Below are 20,624 nucleotides of genomic sequence, written 5' to 3'. Positions count from 1 at the left end.
GCTAAACTCCACCTCCCTATTTGCAGTCTTCAAATACTTCTGAATACTTCTTTGACAAATGACGATTTAAAGTTTTCATCAATCGTGGCACTGATCTGATGAACTCATGCAGCAGGAGACTTTCCTCATCTGCTAATTAACTCCAAAAAAACACATTCCTTACAGCTAAAACAGTGTGCTGATGCAAGATCCTGCTGGTAAAATTGATGCGTGCAGAGTAACAGAATTTATGAAATCCGACATTCGGTGCCACAATCTCTCCATTTTTAAATGTGCAGTGTAGGAAGGCAGAACTTTTATTCTTAGCAAACAAAGAAACTTTTCAACAAAACGTGCCACTTAATGCAGCTTTATTGCAAGTTCATCTGAGAGATATGCAGATATGAAATATGCAACACTTTGCACACGCTTCTGATGTTTTTTTCTAATAAAAAGTGCGACTCACCACCACAAACTTTTAGAACTCAAAGCTGTGAACAAGTAAGGCATTAAGTCAAGAATCCTCTTCTATTCACTACATATTACACTTAAAGAAAGCATCCTGCCATCTGATTTTATGACCTATAGAAAAATTGCAAAAGTTCAAGCTTTTTAGTACAACGCTTCAGCTCTGATGAGCAAATGCAGCCGTGGTGTTTTCAGTTCAAATAATGATAATGCATGAATGAAATGTGATTGAGTTTTGTGAACATTTTGTAGGAGTCATCCAAATCAGCAGACACAGGATCTGACTCAATACTCCTATAATAGACCAGGTGGCAGGGGTGATGTGAGCATAAATTAAAGCTTGAACCCATTGGTAGTCTGCATCTGGTATCAATGTTTATAAGTGACAGAGAAATCTTTAGCAAGACAAAAGAAAAAAGAAAAAGCAAGGAAAATGTATTACTATGCGCAAGTCTTTGCAGTACAGCTTGGTGAACCAGGTGTTGTACGCAATGGATGCCACGATCACTGCCAAGTCCCTGGAAAGAAGAAACACACACAGACAGACATATTATGTATTTTATATGAATCTTTAGGTCAGCAAAGTCCACCTATTAAAAATAATTTGATGCTATTGATCTAGAAAACCCCATTATCTTATGTCAAACTTTTTGTTTGCTCCCTTTTAGGCAAAAAGCTGTTTGTCATTGTGGAAGGGAGGACACCGTGGGCAGGGCTGCCTTCCAGAAGATGAGTGATACTGCAGCCCCACTGTGGAGAGGAAGGGAATGAAAGAGAGAGGGAGAGCAAGAGAGAAAAAGAGAGAGAGAGGGAGAGAGAGATAAGGAGATCGATGGCTGGGTCAGTGGATTATTCAATAAAGCCACAGTTTGATTCCAGCTACAGACCTCAAACACTGCTATATCCAGAGCTGCAGTGTTGTGGACAGAGACGGAGCCCGCACATTTGTGTATTTAAAAGGGAAAAAGAGAGAGGAGAGCTTTTCAGAATCCTCCAAGGTCCTGCTGAAGCCATACTGCTGCTACACCTGCTATACATCATCTGACAAACAAGCAGCCACGCAGAGAAAGTGGAGGCAGAGAGAAAGGAACCCGGAGAGGGAGAGAAAGAAAAGGATGACACAGAGGGCAGAGTGGAAAGAAGAAAAAAAGGGGAAGAAACAAGGTAATCTAGCCAGGGAGCGTCCTGTTGCCAGTAACCACAGTATCAAGGACATAACAGTTTATCTGAGGAAGAAAATGACTTTGGGCTATAGAGCTGCCTCATTACTAACGCCAGACGTTAGTCCGCTGTGACGAATGCAGCCCAGTCTGTGTGGGTCAACATATGATGCACATGTCAAGACTCATCAACACCCATTCATATTTGACAGCAGAACATGTTATTGACCTCTATGCAATCCCAGTCAGTCTCGGGGTGTGACTTAGTTTGTGTCAGTTTGCAATCGTACAGTACAAGCTGAAAGACATTGCAGTGAGAGGAAAAAGCTAAAGAGGAAGAGAGGTTGGTTTCAGTAACTGATTAATAGCCTTTAATACATCTAATCTGTACGGCTAAGGCTTGAAGAGGTATGAGCTGAAGGTTGTGGCAGAACCGCAACAGTCCCGTGATGGACAGAAGAGGTGCGACCGCCAGACAACCCATGAATCTAAGTGAACAAGTATGCTTTTGGAGGATAAGACATTAAAAATAAATATCTAAAAATGTTGAAAGGCTCTTAGCTGGTATACAGACCGTGTTTACAAGCTGTGATACTTGCTGAGAGGGGGTGTTAGTCAGTACATGGGTGTCAAAACCATTACCACTTTTTACCATTTGCCATGCCACTACTATGGAAAGATAGATACACAAAGCATCTTGCTTCAAGTATTACAGAAATATGACTTCATTTAAAGTAATTTAATTCTATTAATTTCTCAGTCAGTCAAAAATATTTATTGGGTATTTTGCACAAATATTGCATTTTCCAGTTTCATCCTGTCTGCATACATATTTTAAGTCAACAAAATGTTACCTAGTGCAAATAAAATTAATGGTTTGGGATACTGGGACATGAGATCAATTATGCCTTTTCCTGAGAGTTGATGAGAATTCTCATAACAAGCAGCAGCCTGTTAGTTTAACTTTTCACAAGGTCTCTGACCTAAATGAATGTTGTCATGTGCAGAAGTGAGTACCCAGTTTGATATATTTATATTAGTTAGTCTTGGGTAAATACTACTCCAGACAGACATCACCATACATTTACACCCCCCCCCCCCACACACACACACACACACACACACACACATTATTCAACAAATACAAAAAAAAGAACAACTATTTTTAAAAGTGAGGGCAATACTAAGTTGGCCTAACACCTTTCTGCTTTCAAAAGAATGATCAGGGTGAGCTCCGGCCAGTTGCTGCTATGCAGCAGTGCAGCGATCTAAAAACTGCACCAGCAAATCTACGTCGGAATGGCTGAACAAATGAAAGAACCAAGGTTTTGGAGTGAAATGTTGTGGTGGGATATTAGGACAGCTGTGCACAAATAATCACAGAAAAACTGTCGAACTGAAGCAATCTTGTAAAGAATAGTTGTTAAAAATTCCTCCACGACGAGGTGAGAGACTGATAGTCAGGAAGGAAATGACTACTAGTTGTTGCTGCTACAATTGGATCTATGGGCTACTGAACCAAGGAGGGAATCTAGTGTTCATTTTTTTCAACTTTTTTCTTGATCAAATTACCGTACTTTCCAGACTGTAAACCGTTATTTTTTTTTTTTTTTTTAACCCTGCAGCTTTAACAACGATGGGGCTAATTTATGGATTTTTACGGGCTAACGAGCTTAATGCTGCTGATACATTTAGCCTCGCGGACACCTGCGGTTATATACAGGTGCGCTCAATAGTCCGGATATTACGGTGAGTAGGCTACTGTATGTATAAATGAATGAATAACTGACTGACTGACTGCTAAGACCCACTATCAGAGGATTTTTATCATCGTCACATAAAGAAAAAAAATATCACAAGAACTTGGCATTTAAAAATGTGGTTCAAGTTTGGCACCTGCCTAGTTAACGTGGTTCCATCCAAAAAAATAATAAATAAATAAATAAATAAAAAATGTAAATTCTTACCAACATCCGAGTTCTCAGAAATCCATACAAAAACCATCAGTTTAGGAAAGAAATATGTTGTGGTCTTCTAAAAAGGTTAATCGTTATCTCCAAAGGGACTTAACTACCTTAAAACAGCAATGCCACGCATGTGCCATTTCAATAAGATAAGCTAATACAAGTAGACGCATCTTTTTGTGCAGTCAAAAATTAAAGCAAAGTCAGTCCTCTCCTTGAATTGTCAAGCTCTTCCTCTGAGCTCAAAGTGCACCATTCGCATGTAGCCGAAACGTTCGGGGTGACAAAGCTTTCATCACCTGTGCATGCATGTTTAAAATTTATAACCATCTGGACTGTATTTTAATTGGGCATAAAAAAAGATCAGAGGGAGTGCCTGCTGTCCACATTAAAAAGGTCCACCGTCGACTTGAACAGTAAATCAACAGTCATTAATAGTTAAACCCAACTTCATTTGGATGTGTCCTGGGGTGGTTTTGGAGGAAAAGTCCTGAGGGTCGGTCGAATAGCAACAAGCCAAGATAATTAGTTACAACAGAATGTGTAACATTGTGGAAATTGAGTCAACACGGTGAAAGTGTTTCGTTTTCTGTGGCGCAAAGATATTTTTGGTAAATGTCAGAGCTATCCATCTGCAAAAGTGTATCTGAAGTGACGGGCAAAAAAGGTCAGCTGGTGTCATTGAAAGCATTTTACATATTTATAATAAACCAATCCCGCTCTCCAGCTAGGAGACAGTTATATTTGAAGCATATGAATGTGCTTTAGCACAGCAATAAATCAATGCAGTGGTCTTGCATGAAAAACACGATTCAGGTCCTGCACTGTTGACAAATTACACGGGAGGTTGCACCGCCTCCGTAACAGGAAAAATGAAACCTTGAAGTCCAAAAACAGCTGTCAACTGCTTAGATACTAATGTGTATTAGCATGTAGGTATGTAAGATTTTCCGTCATGCCAATAGGTGCCAAAACAGTTTTTTTAGCAAGAAAAGCACACAATTTTTACAAAACACATGCAGATAGTACAAACAAATGAATGCATGCGTAAAAATAGATTTAGAGTCACATAATTTCCGCCTCTGCAACATGTTGTCGACCTGCAGAGCTCACAGTGACAGGCAACGTCTGTGAGCGACTCAGTGGGGGAAAGTAAATGAGGAGAATATTCAGGAAGAGGATAACAAAAAAGGATGAGTCGGGGCTGCAGCAAGTGGTGTTCGCTCGCAGCCGACGGGAACGTGTTCCAACAGACAACAGTCAGCAAAAAAAGGCATCAACTTGTCACTCATTACCATTCCCTCCATCTCGACAGGAGATGGGGGGGAATGGAAATGTGGAAGTGTGAGAAATAGAAGAAGAGGGTAACGCACAACAAATAGCCCGGGGCATGTGATCAAGGAAGAAAAATAAAAATTAAAAGTCAAGGACTTTCCCTGCATATTGCCTGGTGACAGACACTTGGGATTGTGGTCTCAAGGGAAGAATATGTTTAAGTCAGATCTTAAAAAGAAGTCACAGGCATACTGGAACAAAAATGAAAGGTGATAAGCCGCTTGCCTCACAGTATGCAGCATATCAATATATAGGCATGAAGACATATCAATATATAGTCACACCTCACTGCTGGATTGTGTTCTTATGGACATGTTTAATACTCATCATTGGGGCAATACTTTGCACCGAGGACATACATTCAAGCGTGAATCCTCATCTATTGATCAAGGCTCAATGTTTTACTTTGAGTTTCCCTTTTGCAGGTCATGTGGTGATTTTTTTGTTTTTGAGTGGCTTCTCTTTGGTCACACGAGCTGCCTGAATGAGAAACGAAGCAAAAGACTTCAAGAAGCTGAGAGGTATAAAAGCAAACATGTGCTGGCATCTTACAGCTGTTTCCGAGCCCCTGATTATTCCTTTGACAATCATATCCGTTCCCTACTGTGCAATTTCTCCAATCTTCAAAAGCCAACAGAAGCACGAGACAGAAAGGCTGAGCAGACAACTGATGCACTTCAGATTTTACCCAGAAAAGGGTCTCGTTAAAGACAAAAAACACTTCACTGTCAAGAAGAGTGACGGCTGATGACATGAGCATTACTGTGTGGGAAACATTTTTGAAAACCAGACAGAAAAAGAAAAAGTCTTCTAAAACTGAAGTTCAGTCAGAAAGTCAGGACAAATATGTTTGGTTCTCCTTTTATCTGTAGTATTTTGAGTATTTACTCCAGGGTAATGTAATCCAAACAAAACCATAATTTAAGTTGAAGCGCTGGAATTCACAATTGATACATTTGTCCCGTTTCACAGAATAAAATGTCCGGGATTGTAAGTGTCATGATCAAATACATGGATTTAGTCACATTATTATAAAATACTGATTAGATGATCAAATACACTGCTTTTCTGTTAAATTTGTGTTGGATTTCTTCAATTAATCAGATTAATTTCTTCAATCAATCAGGCTATGAAAGGTCGTTTGCAATTCTTTCAAAGCTGTTAATGTTCTGAGGTTTGTACGACATTTCTGTGACGGGTTAAAACAGGGCAGAGATGGTTTTATGCCTTTGAGCCAAACAGTTTTAGGAGGTGGAGGCAGACACTTGACTGAGGGACATGCCCCTTTAAAATGTGTTTTACAGCTTTGTGGTTCCCAGCCTGAAGAGCTGTGGATGCTGCTTGATGTGTAGTTACATGGATATGAAGACGGGGGGCGGGTTCAGTCTACTCTTATATGGATCTGTGATTGCCCAGTAGCCTGAAATCAGTCATTCACAGAACACACATCTTTCAGACTCTTACAACAACAAATGGTTGTGCTATACTGAGTTTTGAGTCGGATGGCACTTCAGACACTCAAATAGATGCTCTAAATTGCATTCATCCCACCTGTTCCCTTTTAATGAAAGCTTTTTTGTGCAATGCCTATACAAAAAACAGTTTCCACAAAAAGTCTGGATTTTGAGCAGCTTAGCAGAGAAGATGGAATTTTAAGGATAATTTATTATGTTTCCGTCTTTAAAATAAGCAGTAAATTGTTATTTACAAACCACAAAAACGTGGGAGAGGCTTTTAATCATTTCATTCTTGTGATTATTGGCAGTTTTAAAACACATTTTGGTGGATATAAATGATAAAATCTCTGCATTGCAGAATCTTAAGTGGCAGTGTTTAGTGTCTGCTGGGGTGGATGGAACAAAAAGATACATTTTCTGGCCAAAAGACGTGGTCTTCCACCATTAAGAGATAATTTACAAACTCCAAGGACACACCGTCAACAGTTTTACTATTTTTCCTCACTGTGCAGTTTTTTGTGCACAAGTCAGATATGTGGAAATTTTAGTTTATATTTCATTGACAAACCCTTTGAGACAAAAAGGTAGCATTTTGTGATTTCTGCAAGGATAAATGTTGAGAAATGCCACCATTAACTTCAGGAATATTGACAAGCCTGTGAACAGATCAAACACGGATGGATGCAGTTTTTAATACCAGTATATTAGTGCCTACACAGTGATGTGGATGAAGATGATTAGCCTGTTAGCAATGCTCAGTATATTATGTTAATAATGCAGCACAAAACTCTAGGCATGCATGCAGAACATCTGTTTCTGCAGAAAAACGCATATAGTGAACTGGAAATGAATTGCTACTCGTTAAAGACTCAAACCACGACTAAAGTAATGTGAGCAATAAAATATTCCTGCCTTCAATTCAAATGTTTCACATATCAGGACATAATGAAAAATAGCCTCCTTATCAGGTCTGAAGATTAAATGACTACAGCCTCAGATTAACAATGACGGCACATGACAGTTTATGCAGCACCTTAAATTATTTAAGAAAAACTAAGCCAAACTGTTGGAGAAGTGTGTGAAGAACAAAGCACCCTCGTACCGCATTTATAGGAATTAAGAGGCTAAGTATCAGTCAGGTGCAGCTGATTTAATGCATCTGATTTAGTAAACATGAGGGACTGTAAGCTCCCTCATAAAAGCAGAGGTTTTGGCAGTTTGCAGGTTTTGGAGCATTCAGATGTGCCTCAGAAAAGATGATCAACATGAAAGAACCCTGATACTTTGATCACAGGTACAAAACAGTAGTCCATCATTGGGCATTAAGAAAAAGGTTCAAAGACAGCCGTTGTAAAAAGATCTCGCAACTAAAAATAGCTAGCGGCAAATCTGTAACTGGCTCAGAAATGCATCCTACACCTACAACCCAACTCACAGAAATAAAAGCATCTGATGGGGTTCTGATCAGCCACCGCACTGAGGCTTCTGTGTGAAAACCAGAACGAACCTCAGCAGTATACAGTAAACAGGAACCAGAGAAAAGATGCAGAGAAAGAAGAGAATCTGGTAGAAGCGTGGCGGCTGGAGCCTCGTTTGTATGCATCCTGCACTGCTTGTCATGACCGTGCCAGAAGGACACAGCATGGAAAGAACAGGGAAGGAATTGTCACTTTTGGGTGGGTGGCAAATCGGTGTCGCAAATGTTTGTGCTTATTTCAACTCACTTTGGAGCTTTCTACATCGCAGCACATATCATAAACACCAATCTGTCTGCATACATCAAACACGATGCAGCAGCCAACGTGTCTAGATTCCTGTTATACAGTCAGTCTTAAAGAGAACTTATCAGACGTTTAAAAATCTGAGTGTGAAGCCTCCTATAAATTATATAAGTGTTGCCACATATCGATAAGGGAAGGGTTATGATGCTACTTCCAAACAAAAGTCTTCACAGGAGTGGACATCTCAGCAGGTTCACATCAAGATCAGAGCAGAAAATGTGACAGCATGGGTTAGGTTTACAATGTTACACCCAAAAAAAGACTAACGTCCTTCAGATAGATGAGATCGAAGTGCAGATGTTTGGCCGTAATAGCAGCACTTAGTTAAGAAACATATTAAGCTGCCCTCACAAGCAGTACTGGAGTTGAGGGGGGATGAGGGGGGATGGCATCCCCCCTGAAATAAAAACAGTCAAAATCATCCCCCCTGTAAAACTGCCATCCCCCCTTTCCATCTCATATGTAATTTCATCAATGAATGTGGTTTTACTGCTATTTCAACATTTAGAGTCATCACCAGAAAAATAACACCAGAAAAATAACTTATTTGACAATTTTCACCTGTTTCAAGTAAATTTTCACTTAAAATAAGTAGGAAAATTTGCCAGTGGGACAATATTTATCTTTTATTACAAGCAAAAAAAATCTTGTTCCACTGGTAGATTTTTCTACTTATTACAAGTGAAAATCTACTTGAAACAGGTGAAAATTGTTGTTTTTTCCAGTGATGAGTCTTGTTTTAAGTGTAATGAGATTTCTTTTTACTAAATTGAGACATTTTAACTTGAAATAAGACAAATATTCTTGTTAAGATTTTGAGTTTTTGCAGTGATCCATTTTACTTATCCTGTGAAGGACAGAGGCATATTGATAAGTTCAGAAAACTGTTTTTTATTGTTGTGTTTTGATGTATTTGATGTAAGCCCAGTGGATATTTAAAGCTTACAGAAGGCTGCATTTAACTGCTGCTATGTCATTCCTGCAGTATTTCTGCAGGTGTTTTGGTCAGTGCTATTATTTGTAATATATTATATTATTTGTAATCAGCACAAATTATCTGTCCCCATATGATAAAATCCACCATCCCCCCTGATTCTTTTTACAACACGAGTACTGCCCACAAGTAAGGAGGAGACTTGAGCTCAGTGCAGGGCCCTCAGGGCTGGTGGAGGGAGAGCAATGCCCCGGACTGACTGGGTGATAAAGTGGGAAAAAAAATCTGGGATAAAAATATAAATTAAAAGAAACATATTAAGGTCTTAACTGTAAAGGTTTGTAAAGGACAATTGTTCGCAAATCTATAACTATCAGTGACTAAGATAAGGTTATTACATATACTGTAAATTTAACTATTCAATTAAAGCTTCCTGACTAGAGAAGACATGCAGACTAATAGCTAGTAGTTTTGGCAACAAGATTGAAGAGGGGGAAAAAAATCCTGACAAAGGCTGCAGTACACTTCTGGCAGACAAGTGCAAAGGACGATGCCAAATATCTGACGGATGTGCATAACCCGCAAACACCAGCCAGATATTGACTGTAACAAAGCTGACAAGGATCACATTTTTGGCTAATTTTGTTCCAGTATTTTCTGTCCCTTCAATGCCCCCTGATGCAGACGTAAACACACACAAATTAATCAGCACATGTCAGATCCAGCGTGCGTGAGAACGGAGCCAACACTGGCTGGACCGCACGCTGCTGCAGTCAAAGTCTGGCAAAAGTTACTGTGTGTTTCTGAATGACACCGCTGCTGTTAAGATGTCAGGAAACTGTGTCACCTGCTGTCAAGATGGCTGAAATCCAGCAAGTTGAACTCCCTGTTGTCCTGGGAGTGGTAGATTGTGTCAACATCCTGGAAAACGGAAAAGTACAAGAGAAGGAAACTAAACTGAGTAAGTGGAAAAAAAGATATGAGACAAAAGCAGAAATATGTTCTTTTCCAAATGTACTAATTAGGGCTGTTCGATTTTGCCCAAAAATAAAATCTTGATTATTTTCTCTCAAAATCCGATTTTCGATTACGATTATTTTGTGAATTGACAAAAGGCAAAGAAATGATTTCAAATATGCTGTTTTTTATTGAACATTTGCCCCATTGGGCTTTAAGTGCAAACTTTGCTCTTATTAAACCAAAAATGACTGAATAAAGTGCAAAACTCTGTAAAATAAGTTGAAAAAAAGTTTTAAAAAATATAATAAAATATAAAATTTTATCTCTTAAAAAAAAAAAAATAAATCAGCAAATCAGCACTTGCAAACATACAGTAAGTTATATTTCCAATTAAATAAAACAAGACATTTTCTAATTAAACTAAACTGGGTCTTTGCATGCTAAATAATAATGCAACCCATGAAGGAGGTAGAGGTGTGTAATGTCAGTCATTACATTTGCTGTTCACATTTGCAAGTTTTTTGCAAGGAACACGAGCCGGTCTACGGCATCTGGCTTGAGGGATGCCCGGTGGCATGTTACAACGCCCCCTCCTACACTAAAGAGCCTCTCCCATGGGGCACTTGTCGCAGGTATTGAGAGGTATTTCCATCAATCATTAATATGGTATCAATCATTAATATGTGTGCAGACAAGGTAAGAAAAAAAAAAAAAAAAGTGAAAAATCTAATTACATAATCGCGATTACGATTTAAAATCGATTAATCGAACAGCCCTAGTACTAATAGATACTCAGAATTAAAAACACGTTTGTACCGTCAGTATAATCCTCTTACCCATTGTACTTCTTCTTTACAGCCAATTCCATTGTAGTCGCAGAGAGCAGCATAAGTCTCAGAGAAACCACCTGAAATAGGAAGAAAACGCCCAAATTACTCAGAACCTGCCAAACTTGACCAAAGAAAACGAAGTAGACATCAAATGAAAAGGGTGGAGGCCAAAGTTGAAAGAGGACATCAGAGCGCGATCTAGACGGGGAAGAGTCAGAAGGTATACCTGCGAACACTGAGCTGAGATGAAAGCAGAGAACGATACGATCAAAGAGCTCTCCTTGTAGATTAAGAGGATTACCATCAGAAAGTGAGTATCTAGCAAGTTTAGTCCTCTGGCCCACTTAAGAACACATCCCCAAAATGTTTGAGTCCATCAGAGAATCTACTGGAGTGTGTGGACTTCTCTCTGCACCCATTCATGTCTGAGGGATGCAAATGGAAGAGAAGCAGACTGACCACAGGTTTTTGGAGGCTCCAACGATGACTCAGAGCTCGGTGAAAACTTGTGACTCCCATCAGGCAGGTCTCCCTCTGCTCGACAAATTGGAGGACTGAGGGGAAGAAAACATGACAATCACTTCATTTTATTTGATCAAACATGCATTTTTCATCTGATTTTCCATCGTATGACAGCTGCTCTCAGATACCTGCCAGCGACTGGGTTTGAATACAGAACTACAGGCACTGAAATGTTCTTTTAAAAGAAATGTCGTTCTAGATTATCTTAAATAGCTTAGCCATCAAATCAATGCCCGCTCACAAGCATACGCTGGTGGCATTAGTCGTGACTCTTTCATAAACGCCACACAAACAGCAGCTGTCAAGCTTGTTAACCAGTGACAAGTCAAAATGCGAATGTTTTAACAGGGATTGTGGAATATGCTTCATCATTTCCCATCTGTGATATCCGTCAGCTTAACAGCAGCAGTGCACGGAAGTAGCTATTTCTATGTCTTCCAGTCCACTTATTATAAAAAAAGAGCCACAAACTACAAGAGATAACTGGAACAGGTGTCAAAAAACTATCATCAGGACTGTCCCAAGGCGACTTAGGAATGCCATCAACTCAATGTTTTAACAGGACATGTTGCAAACATCTCCATTTGACCCCAAGCAGCACTTACCTAACGTGCATGTGAAGGAGCAGCATCTCTGAGCCGCTCCCAGAGGACTGACCTAACCCTCCCCCTCAGCCAACACACCCGTAGAAGAAAGCTTTGTGACAGCAGGTTGTATTTGTGATCCCATGTTTTCAGTCACACGCCACAGTTCTTACATGCAAGGTTTCGTAAGAAAAGGCTGAACGGGGCTCAGTTCTCCCACCAGTTCTGCTGCCACTTGTGAACACGATCCAAAGATGCTTGAACTCGTTCACTTGAGATGTCAGCTCACTCCCAACTCTGAGTGAGCGTTCCACCCTCTTCCAACTGAGGACCTCACTGGAAGCCAGAAACCACCCTGAGGTCTATGCTTGGAAAAAAAAAAAAGCCAACAGGACGACGTCAACTGCAAGAAGATAAGATGTAATCCTGAGCCAACTGACCCGGAAGCTCTTCACCCCCTGGCCAAGTCTGTCTGTAAATGTTACCAGCACAAGCTATGATTATAGGGCAGCAAACGTCCAAACGGCACGGGGAGTGGGACTGACCTACTGGTGACATTGTGAACCAAGATCTTGAGTGAAGTTACTGAGGTATTTAATCAACTCTGCAGTAGCGAGGCCTCGGGCCTGGATGACATCGTGCTCCAACTACCGGGGAAAATCACACACCTCTCTGGGAAACTATGCCAGGGTGCTGGAGGATAGGCCTGTTGATGGCTGAACTTAAGAACCATCAGAAACAAATGTCTTGGTCGTGTAAAACTGGACCCGCTTACAAATACACTAGTGGGTGCATGGGAGTGAGCCCAACCAGTCTGTGGTTTGTGGACTTGGACCTACAACTGTGTACTTTGTGGCATCCGTGGGAGGAGCTTAGCAAACTTTGGTCACGAATTAGGCCCCGTTATAGGCCATTCGGCCCCATTTCTAAAACATGCAAAAAGTATTAAATGATTAGATTTAACAATTTTAGGCCACGTTTACACATAGCCGGGTATTTACAAAAACGGATATTTTCCCCTCTACGTTTTCAAAAATATCCTCGTTTACACGAACCCGCATGAATACGATGTTAAGGTGCTATGAGCAGCCAAACCTGCAGGGGGCAGTGTAACGAGAAGCATAAAGTCATGCTAGCCAATCGGAACAAATGACACGTGTGAAGCCTAAATAATATGGTTCCGCGTTAAATCGACGGCGTAGCCTACTGGACGTACGGTGCGCGTCACCGCGTACCCTACGCCGTAGGGTCTGCGTTGATGTAACGCAGAACCATAAATCAGCCTTGACTGCCAGTTACTTCCAAGACGGAACGAGAGTCTTTCGTTTGGAGTGACAGAGAAGTGGAGTTACTTTTAAGTGTGACCTTAGAATATAAAACAGGTAAAATAAAAGAAAATATTGACGGTGGCCAAACTAATTGTAAACACAGGTCGCACAAATGATGCTGGTGCTGGTTTCTGTTGCTGGTTTCTGTTGCATAATGTGACGTTCTGAGCCTAAATCTCCGTTTTCCTCCATTTTCCTCCGTTTACAAGCAAACGTGAAAACTGAGTTTTTGAAAATCTCCACTTTGGCCGGAGTTTTCAGAAATTATCGTTTTTGGTGACTTTGAGCTCCGTTTTCGTGTAAACGAACGGCCAAAACGCATGAAAACGCCACCGTTTTTGCTCCGTGTAAACGGGGCCTAAAACTTGTTTGCAAACCAATAAATACAATAATTAAGATATTTTCTCAAAAATACAAGAGAGTAAATAACGAGTGAGCGTTCTCAAAAATCAGCCACTGATACCTCTGATCATGATACACATGATATGACTGATACATGCCACGCTACTTAATTCTACCTTCTAAATTAAACGGCTATCCATCCCATAGTAGTCAACAGATTGTACTGAAATTAAATAGTGCCGCAAGCATGTGAAGGACTGCGGGAGCCGCAGGGTCTGCAGGCTTACATCTCTGAAAACCGGGTCTGCGATTTTGAAGACCTGTGATCTCAGTGACAGATCGAACAGAAGAGGCCCATGATTCTGTAAAACAGGTTCTTTCTTCCTAACTGAGAAGTGCCCTTGAACAAGGCAATCAAGTGCCTTTTTAAGTGCTGAGCTCAAGTGCACGCGGGAGTGCTAGAAGGCTGCTACCAAGCTCAAGTGCAACCCACCCATCTCTAAAAAGACATCATCATCATCATAATAATAATAATAATAATACATTCAGACATCTTTAAGTAAATAAAAAAAGACTACAAAATAACCAAAAGAAAGGTCAACTAAGACATCGTTATACTTCTTAGTGAAACACAGCTGGATAATGTTCCTCTAATTATAACGCTGTCTGATTTACACTGACAAAGACACTAATTTGCAACAGGCTAGTGTTTGTTGATCACAGCCGCTTCAGGCTGAGTTCAGACGTAACACAAGTGTAAAATTTGCTTTTGATATTGCTTTAGTTATACATAAAGCGGATCCCTCGAAAGCTGTTTTAAGCTCCATACTGCAAACGCACACCTCAGCTTAGTCATGTTGTTCCCTCCCAAAACTGTCTTTACAAAAAAAAAGACATCTCGGATGCAGATCAGCGTGAGGATTGGATTATAAAACATTAGCAAATACTGTGTTCAAGCATAATGCCATGTTGATGCTAAAGACTTTTCTTGTAAAAACTGAAAGCATGAGCTGTAGGCCCAGATAAAGAGTACGTATATCAGAGCGATACTATCAAATTTAACAAACATCCTTCATCTGGTTGGTCAACAAATCCCCCACAACACCTGACAAAATCTGTGACCTTAATCCCCCATTTTATCACCACATCCATTTCTACGCTACCTGCATCATGTACTTTAAACCAGCAACACCAATCAGGTCCGTGGCTGCACAAGCCGACCCACAACATCCCTCCCACTGTTATCTCTGTTCTTTTCATTCTTTCTAAATGTTCTCGCTGGAAGCCATCACACTCTCCCCTGCTTCCAAGACAAAATAGCTCTTCAAAAGCATGGTAAAGGGTGGAGATAGCCGTGTGCAGGTCAATATCCAAAGTAAAGAGAATCTTCATGCTTGTATAAATTGTTGATGAGACCCACAAGGGGGCGAAACCCTTCTTTTTCCTTGCATACTCATACAGCGGTATGATTAAGAGGGGGAAAAAATCCATGAGATTAACGTACCGCTGTCCAGGATCTTCTTCTGTGGTTGCTCACTGTGCTTTCCTTTTTTTTTAAAAAAAAGGGCAGAGGACATCAATTTCAGCTTTGTGCAAGATGCTTTTATACCTGGAGGGTTGAGTCTCGAGCTCGCTGCTTTTACTACCTCAACGGCTCTATAACATAAAAAGAACATAATGCTCGCAGCTAACAGCGCACTCAGCATCAGCAGGCCAGTTTAATTCAATTGATGCTGATTTTTAAGGTGCAAAATAAAAACAGAATTGCACTGGATGCAAATTGCAGAGAGACGAGAATGATTTTGACTGTTGAAGAGGAAAGGCGTGACGCTGCCAGCTTGTTCCCTCACACGGCAGCGTCTGCGGTGGAGAATGGGTTTAAACTCCTGTGAACACACAAACACCCAGAGACTCTCTCCTCGAAGGGGCTTACGCATAAATGGAGTTGTTGAAGACTCTGGAGAGGGCGTAGTTGATATGGCTGGCCACGTGCTCCAGCTGGTCCTGGCTCTGAAGTCTCAGCGAGTAGGTGGTCTTGTCTGTATCTATGACAACCTGTACAGGGACAGCATGATTTTTTAATTCCTGGAAACTCGTGTGATGCCGGAGAAGTACAGGATGTGTGTGTCTCACCTGGTGTTCTGGGTAGGTGTTCATTGCTCTGATTTCCAAGAAGTTGAACGTGACCTCCACCTGAAAAACAATGAACACATCTCAGTGGTCGTCACTGTCACACACGTTCTTGTCTTTTAGATAATCTTCTACGGTTAAGCACATCCTTGTAAAACTTGTTTTTTTAGTTTTTATGTTTTGAACCAAAACCTGACAGAAAATAAATTAATATTATTCTCCTCAACTAACCAACCAGTCATCCCTGACAGCATGCATGTTCTATTTATACTAAGTAAAGAGTGGGGCAGGCAGCAACCCAGGGAAGCTTCTTCAATTCAGATGTTTTTAATTCTTTAATGTTCTATTATCATTATTTTTAAAAAGGGGTCCATTCATCTGAAATTTGTGAGGGGTTCATTCCAAACATTTAAGAAAGAGTTCAGCAAACTAATGTCCTTATCAATGCTGCATCGTGGAGTATTGACACGTTTGTCAGAGATTATATTCCAACTACTAAAAAGAACTCTTTGCTATACTATAATAAAAATAAAGGGGAATCCATGCGTGTTGATTTGAACAAATAAACAAACAAATGGATAAAAGAATGCAGTGAAGCAGTGACATTTTCACTACTTTTTGTATTGTTTAGCCCCGACCAAACATATTAACTGTTGGGATACTGAAGAGATGGTTTTATTGTTTGGTCGAGGAGTACTGAGATATACAATTTTCCAAAATGCACATCATTATGACACAGTCACCAGGAAGCATATGAATGTGGAGGATTCCCACTGTGAACACTGAATACCCAAAGACAACAACGTGTAAGATGAGAATAACCTGTGGAGGAACGTCAATGTTAGTCCATTACCTTAAATACCATCATCCTGCTGATCATGTCCAAGTCTATAGTCTTCTAGACTTAAATAAAGCCTCTGCTGCTTTTTACTGTCTCATGATATTATTTCTAAGTAAACTGGAAACCGCAGGTCAGATCTTTAAGTAAATTGGAATCAGCCAGGAACACACTCACCTCTAGCAGCCAATTTGTCACTAAACTATATTAGATAAATTGGCTCAAATTTTAAAAGCAGAGACAAATTGAAACACGGCTTTGTTGAAACAACACCGGCCAGCTAACCGCATCTCTAAGAAACTCTACACAGGGTGCACAAACTAGTGTTAATGTGTGTAAACACCCAGGATGATGAGGAGGATGGGTCAGCAACATCCTTTAACCTTGTTCTAGGAAATTACTAAAATATGATTTAAAATACCTCCAAAATTAATTTTTTTGTCTTTGCTGGGCTTATGCTGTCATTAAGCGTATAAATAGCACAAAGCACTTAAACATTGATGTCCTAAGGAATTCAGAATATGAATGTGGGATTGCTCTTGTGCAACTCTTTCCAAGAAGGCTAATAAAGATATCCCACAAAATGTCTACTACCTCTCTAGTGTTACGCCACTTATCATTTTTATTGTCATCATCATTCATCGTTGCAGTCTTTCTATAACATTATCACCACAGTCAATGTTATCTTCTTTCTCCTACTCTGAAAAGTTTGTTTTTTCCTTTTTCTCCCCCCTTCTCAACTATCAAATTAGCATGAGATCAAGGCTGGCAAGTGAAAGTCATAAAATCCCACCGAGAGGGGAACATTTACCTTGGTGGGCACTTTGACAGCAAAGAGATACAGTCTCCATGTTGCCAGGACCTGAGGGGAGAACACATTTATTTTTCTGTCAGTGCAAAGGAAATGCAAAATGCAAATCAAAGCAAAATATAGCAGAGCAAAAACATCCCATAAAGAGAGCAAATCACCTCTGAAGTTCATCCAAATGGCACATAAGTCATACAAAGTACTCTACACATTAGCAAGCTAATGATAGCATGCTTAAAAGTGTTCGTGAAATATGACGCAGAGATTGTAAGTCACGGCAGAGGCCAATTTATTGCAGAGGACTTTTGAGAATGTGTTAATAAAGATACTTTTTAAATAAGTAGCACTTATTTAATAAATGCCTCAAGATACCAGAGAGAAAACTGTTAAGGTGAAAAAAGGGGGGGATTTCTGTTTTTAGGTGTCTGGGGTAGAGTAAGAAAAGCAAAATTGGATTATATTCACATGTCCCTGTACAATTAATCTAATTCATAATTCAAAAATCCCTAATTAGGATAGCCCATGCATGCATTGTGCATCTCTTACCCCTCAGCTTCTTTAACACTTGGCCATACTTTTTTTTTTTTTTTTTTTAAATGAGCATGATATCAAATTCCCTTCCCGCTTTGTTCATAATTCTCTCCCCTGCATCGCGTCATTCCGCTAAGTGCTCTCTTCATCTTCATGTTCATTTTCACTTTCCATATCTTCTGCCTTAATTCTTCAAACCTCCCATCTTCCTGTGCGACACTGTGTCTCGTCTGGTTTGCACTTGTCCCAACACCTCACTCCAACCCCTCTTGCACTCGTCCCTCCCGCCCACCCCTTCACACAACTCCCCTGCCTCCTTTCCCAATTCAGTTTTTCTATTCTTTTTCTGCTCCGTCGCTTTCAATTCCTCAAGGCCTCTCTGTGCTGAATGGCTAATGGCGCCCTGCTGGGAAGAAGTGAGAGGAAGCGAGAAAATGAAACATACAAAAGGGAAGAAGGAGAGATAGGAGGCGACTGAAGGACTAGGACACTAGATTTCCCTGCCGATAATAGAGTCTTCAGATTCACTTGTGCTACAGTACAGCGGCTCCCAGAAAAGCTGGCCCCACAGATCAGCCCAGTGTCTTAACTATATAGACATCCATGAGAGACTCCCACAGAGGAGAAGAACAAAGAACTGGCTGGAAAGGAGGACACAAAATAATAAGCCTCCACAAAGAAGAAAAAAAAATACAAATCTTCCCTGGGCGATGTGAGGTGCTTATACTGGAGATTACTGCTCCAATCAAACCTCAGTGAGGACAGTTACAAATCCAAGCAGTAACGTAGGACCTAATGGCACGCAGATATAAGACGCAAACAATTCATCGTAGTGGAAGATGGAAGCCTGCAGAAGCCCCGTTTCCTGAGAGAGTCTCACGTAAACAAAAGGTATCAATAATTCAACTTATCCAACGCTAAAAACAAGCTTTTTGTCATGACTTCCTTCTATTTTATTGCTTCATTAGCAGCTTTTTGAGGTATAGCAAGTAATGATCAATATTAGTTGTTTTTTTTCTTAATTGGATATGTTAGGTGGAGCAGTCAATGGATGATATTTATTAAAAAAAAGAGCCCAAATATATCAGTATGAACAAAAAGGTGTCGCAGACATGTTTGGCCATGCCACTATTCCGTTTCTAAGAACTAAAAAGCTTTACTTTACTACCAACTGGTTGTACCAGTGCCTCATCAGAAATGTGTGTCCGGATTACTGCTGATACAGAAGATTTAGAAAGACGGCGGACCCTCTGCTGCGGACCGCTTTGGGAGCCACAACACAGCAATCTTTTTAGCAGCATAGCCAACAAATGATCAACACAAATTAGTCCCAATATTATGCTATTTTGATTTTATCTATGCTGATAAAGTACTGCAATTAACTAGTTAGATGTGGAGTGTTCTTTTGTAGTTGTTTGCTTTTATCATCATTAAAAGACCATCCAGATTCTGCTTTTTCCAACCCACAGCCACCCATGATGGATGCAAGGTCGGTGAAAGAGTAATACATTTTGGACTCTAAATCCGGTCCAGTGGTGTGGCTGTGCCTACGAAGAAAAAAAAAAGAAAGTGTAAAAGCTTGTGTTTTGAGCACTGAGAAACATTTATTTTATATGTCTTGTAGCACCTATGATACAGCTAGAAAAAGGATGCATATAAAAGATGATATAAATCATTTCAAACCATTTAAAGTCAGGGCAACATAGGCGTGTTCTCCTTTGCTGCAATAAGCGGCAGAACAAAAGACTGTGTTGCTGCCGGATACCGGTTGAGCAGTAGACCGTCGCTGATGTTCAAATGTTTGCTCCGATATTCAAAATCACATCAATATTTCAGTCACTTCTAGATATTCTTAAGTCACTTTAAGAGTTGAGCAACCACCTTTCCTGCCCAAATCCTTGTTTTTGCAGATGGACTAAGATAAGACGCCAACTGATTTAGCAGACCTGAAATCTTCCACCACAATCAGTCCAGTCCACAACGTTTTGACTACGCAGATGAGAAGTAAAATTACATTGATATATCTTGCATAAAGTAACTCTTTTAAAGCAATGAAGCAGAGCAAATAATCGTGTTCCACACATGCAAGTACTACATGCATGTGGGTAATATACCTTGCATGTAGGTTGTTGGAAAATAGCTTGTAAATTTGTGATATTTCAAGAAACAAAAGAATGTACAAATAAATGACTGGTATTAAAACATAATCTTCTTCCTTCACAAACAATGCTGCTATTTGTAATTATGCACCATTAATTCATTCTAACAGAGCATGTCATTTGAAAATATTATGTCCAAATGATGGCAAAGATGCGAGTATTGAGAGGTTATACTATGTAAGGCATCACAGATCAATCAAAAATGTCTTAACTGCAGCCACAGCTTAGAGCAAAAATGGTTGTTTCAGTAAAGTCACTCCAACTTCATCTTCAGCCAGCAGGAATCGTGTAACTGAAAACAGGATTGTCTGGGCCTTGTCATATTAAAGTAAACATTGTTAGCGCTATAGACCGAGTCTGCTGGCCTTGAGCACACGGAAAATACTGATTTGGAGCTCTTCTTGCTTATAAATAATGTCAGACAGCGGTGATTAGGAGCCTCTGTTTAGCAGAAGTCAGACACAAAAAACTCATTTCACACCCCAAGACAAAGGGGGAAATAGTTAGTTAGGAA

At 40.1% G+C, this 20,624-nt stretch overlaps 1 protein-coding gene across 2 annotated transcripts in view; it reads right to left on the bottom strand.

Annotated features, from left to right (window-relative positions):
* carmil3 (capping protein regulator and myosin 1 linker 3) overlaps positions 1-20,624 on the bottom strand; it is a 124,519-nt gene that overhangs the window by 81,399 nt on the left and 22,496 nt on the right. For both annotated transcript variants that reach the window (XM_061732790.1, XM_061732791.1), the window contains exons 3-9: positions 17,424-17,474; positions 15,778-15,837; positions 15,578-15,699; positions 11,328-11,422; positions 10,875-10,945; positions 9,926-9,999; positions 890-965 (exon numbers count right to left, since the gene is read on the bottom strand). In XM_061732790.1, the coding sequence (XP_061588774.1) occupies positions 890-965; positions 9,926-9,999; positions 10,875-10,945; positions 11,328-11,422; positions 15,578-15,699; positions 15,778-15,837; positions 17,424-17,474 (549 nt within the window). The remainder of the gene's footprint in view (positions 1-889; positions 966-9,925; positions 10,000-10,874; positions 10,946-11,327; positions 11,423-15,577; positions 15,700-15,777; positions 15,838-17,423; positions 17,475-20,624) is intronic.

Source organism: Cololabis saira, chromosome 10 (genome assembly GCF_033807715.1).
Source record: "Cololabis saira isolate AMF1-May2022 chromosome 10, fColSai1.1, whole genome shotgun sequence".
In the NCBI taxonomy this organism is placed as follows: domain Eukaryota; kingdom Metazoa; phylum Chordata; class Actinopteri; order Beloniformes; family Belonidae; genus Cololabis; species Cololabis saira.
Note: the sequence above shows the minus strand (reverse complement) of the source record. Positions and strands in the feature narration are given on the sequence as shown.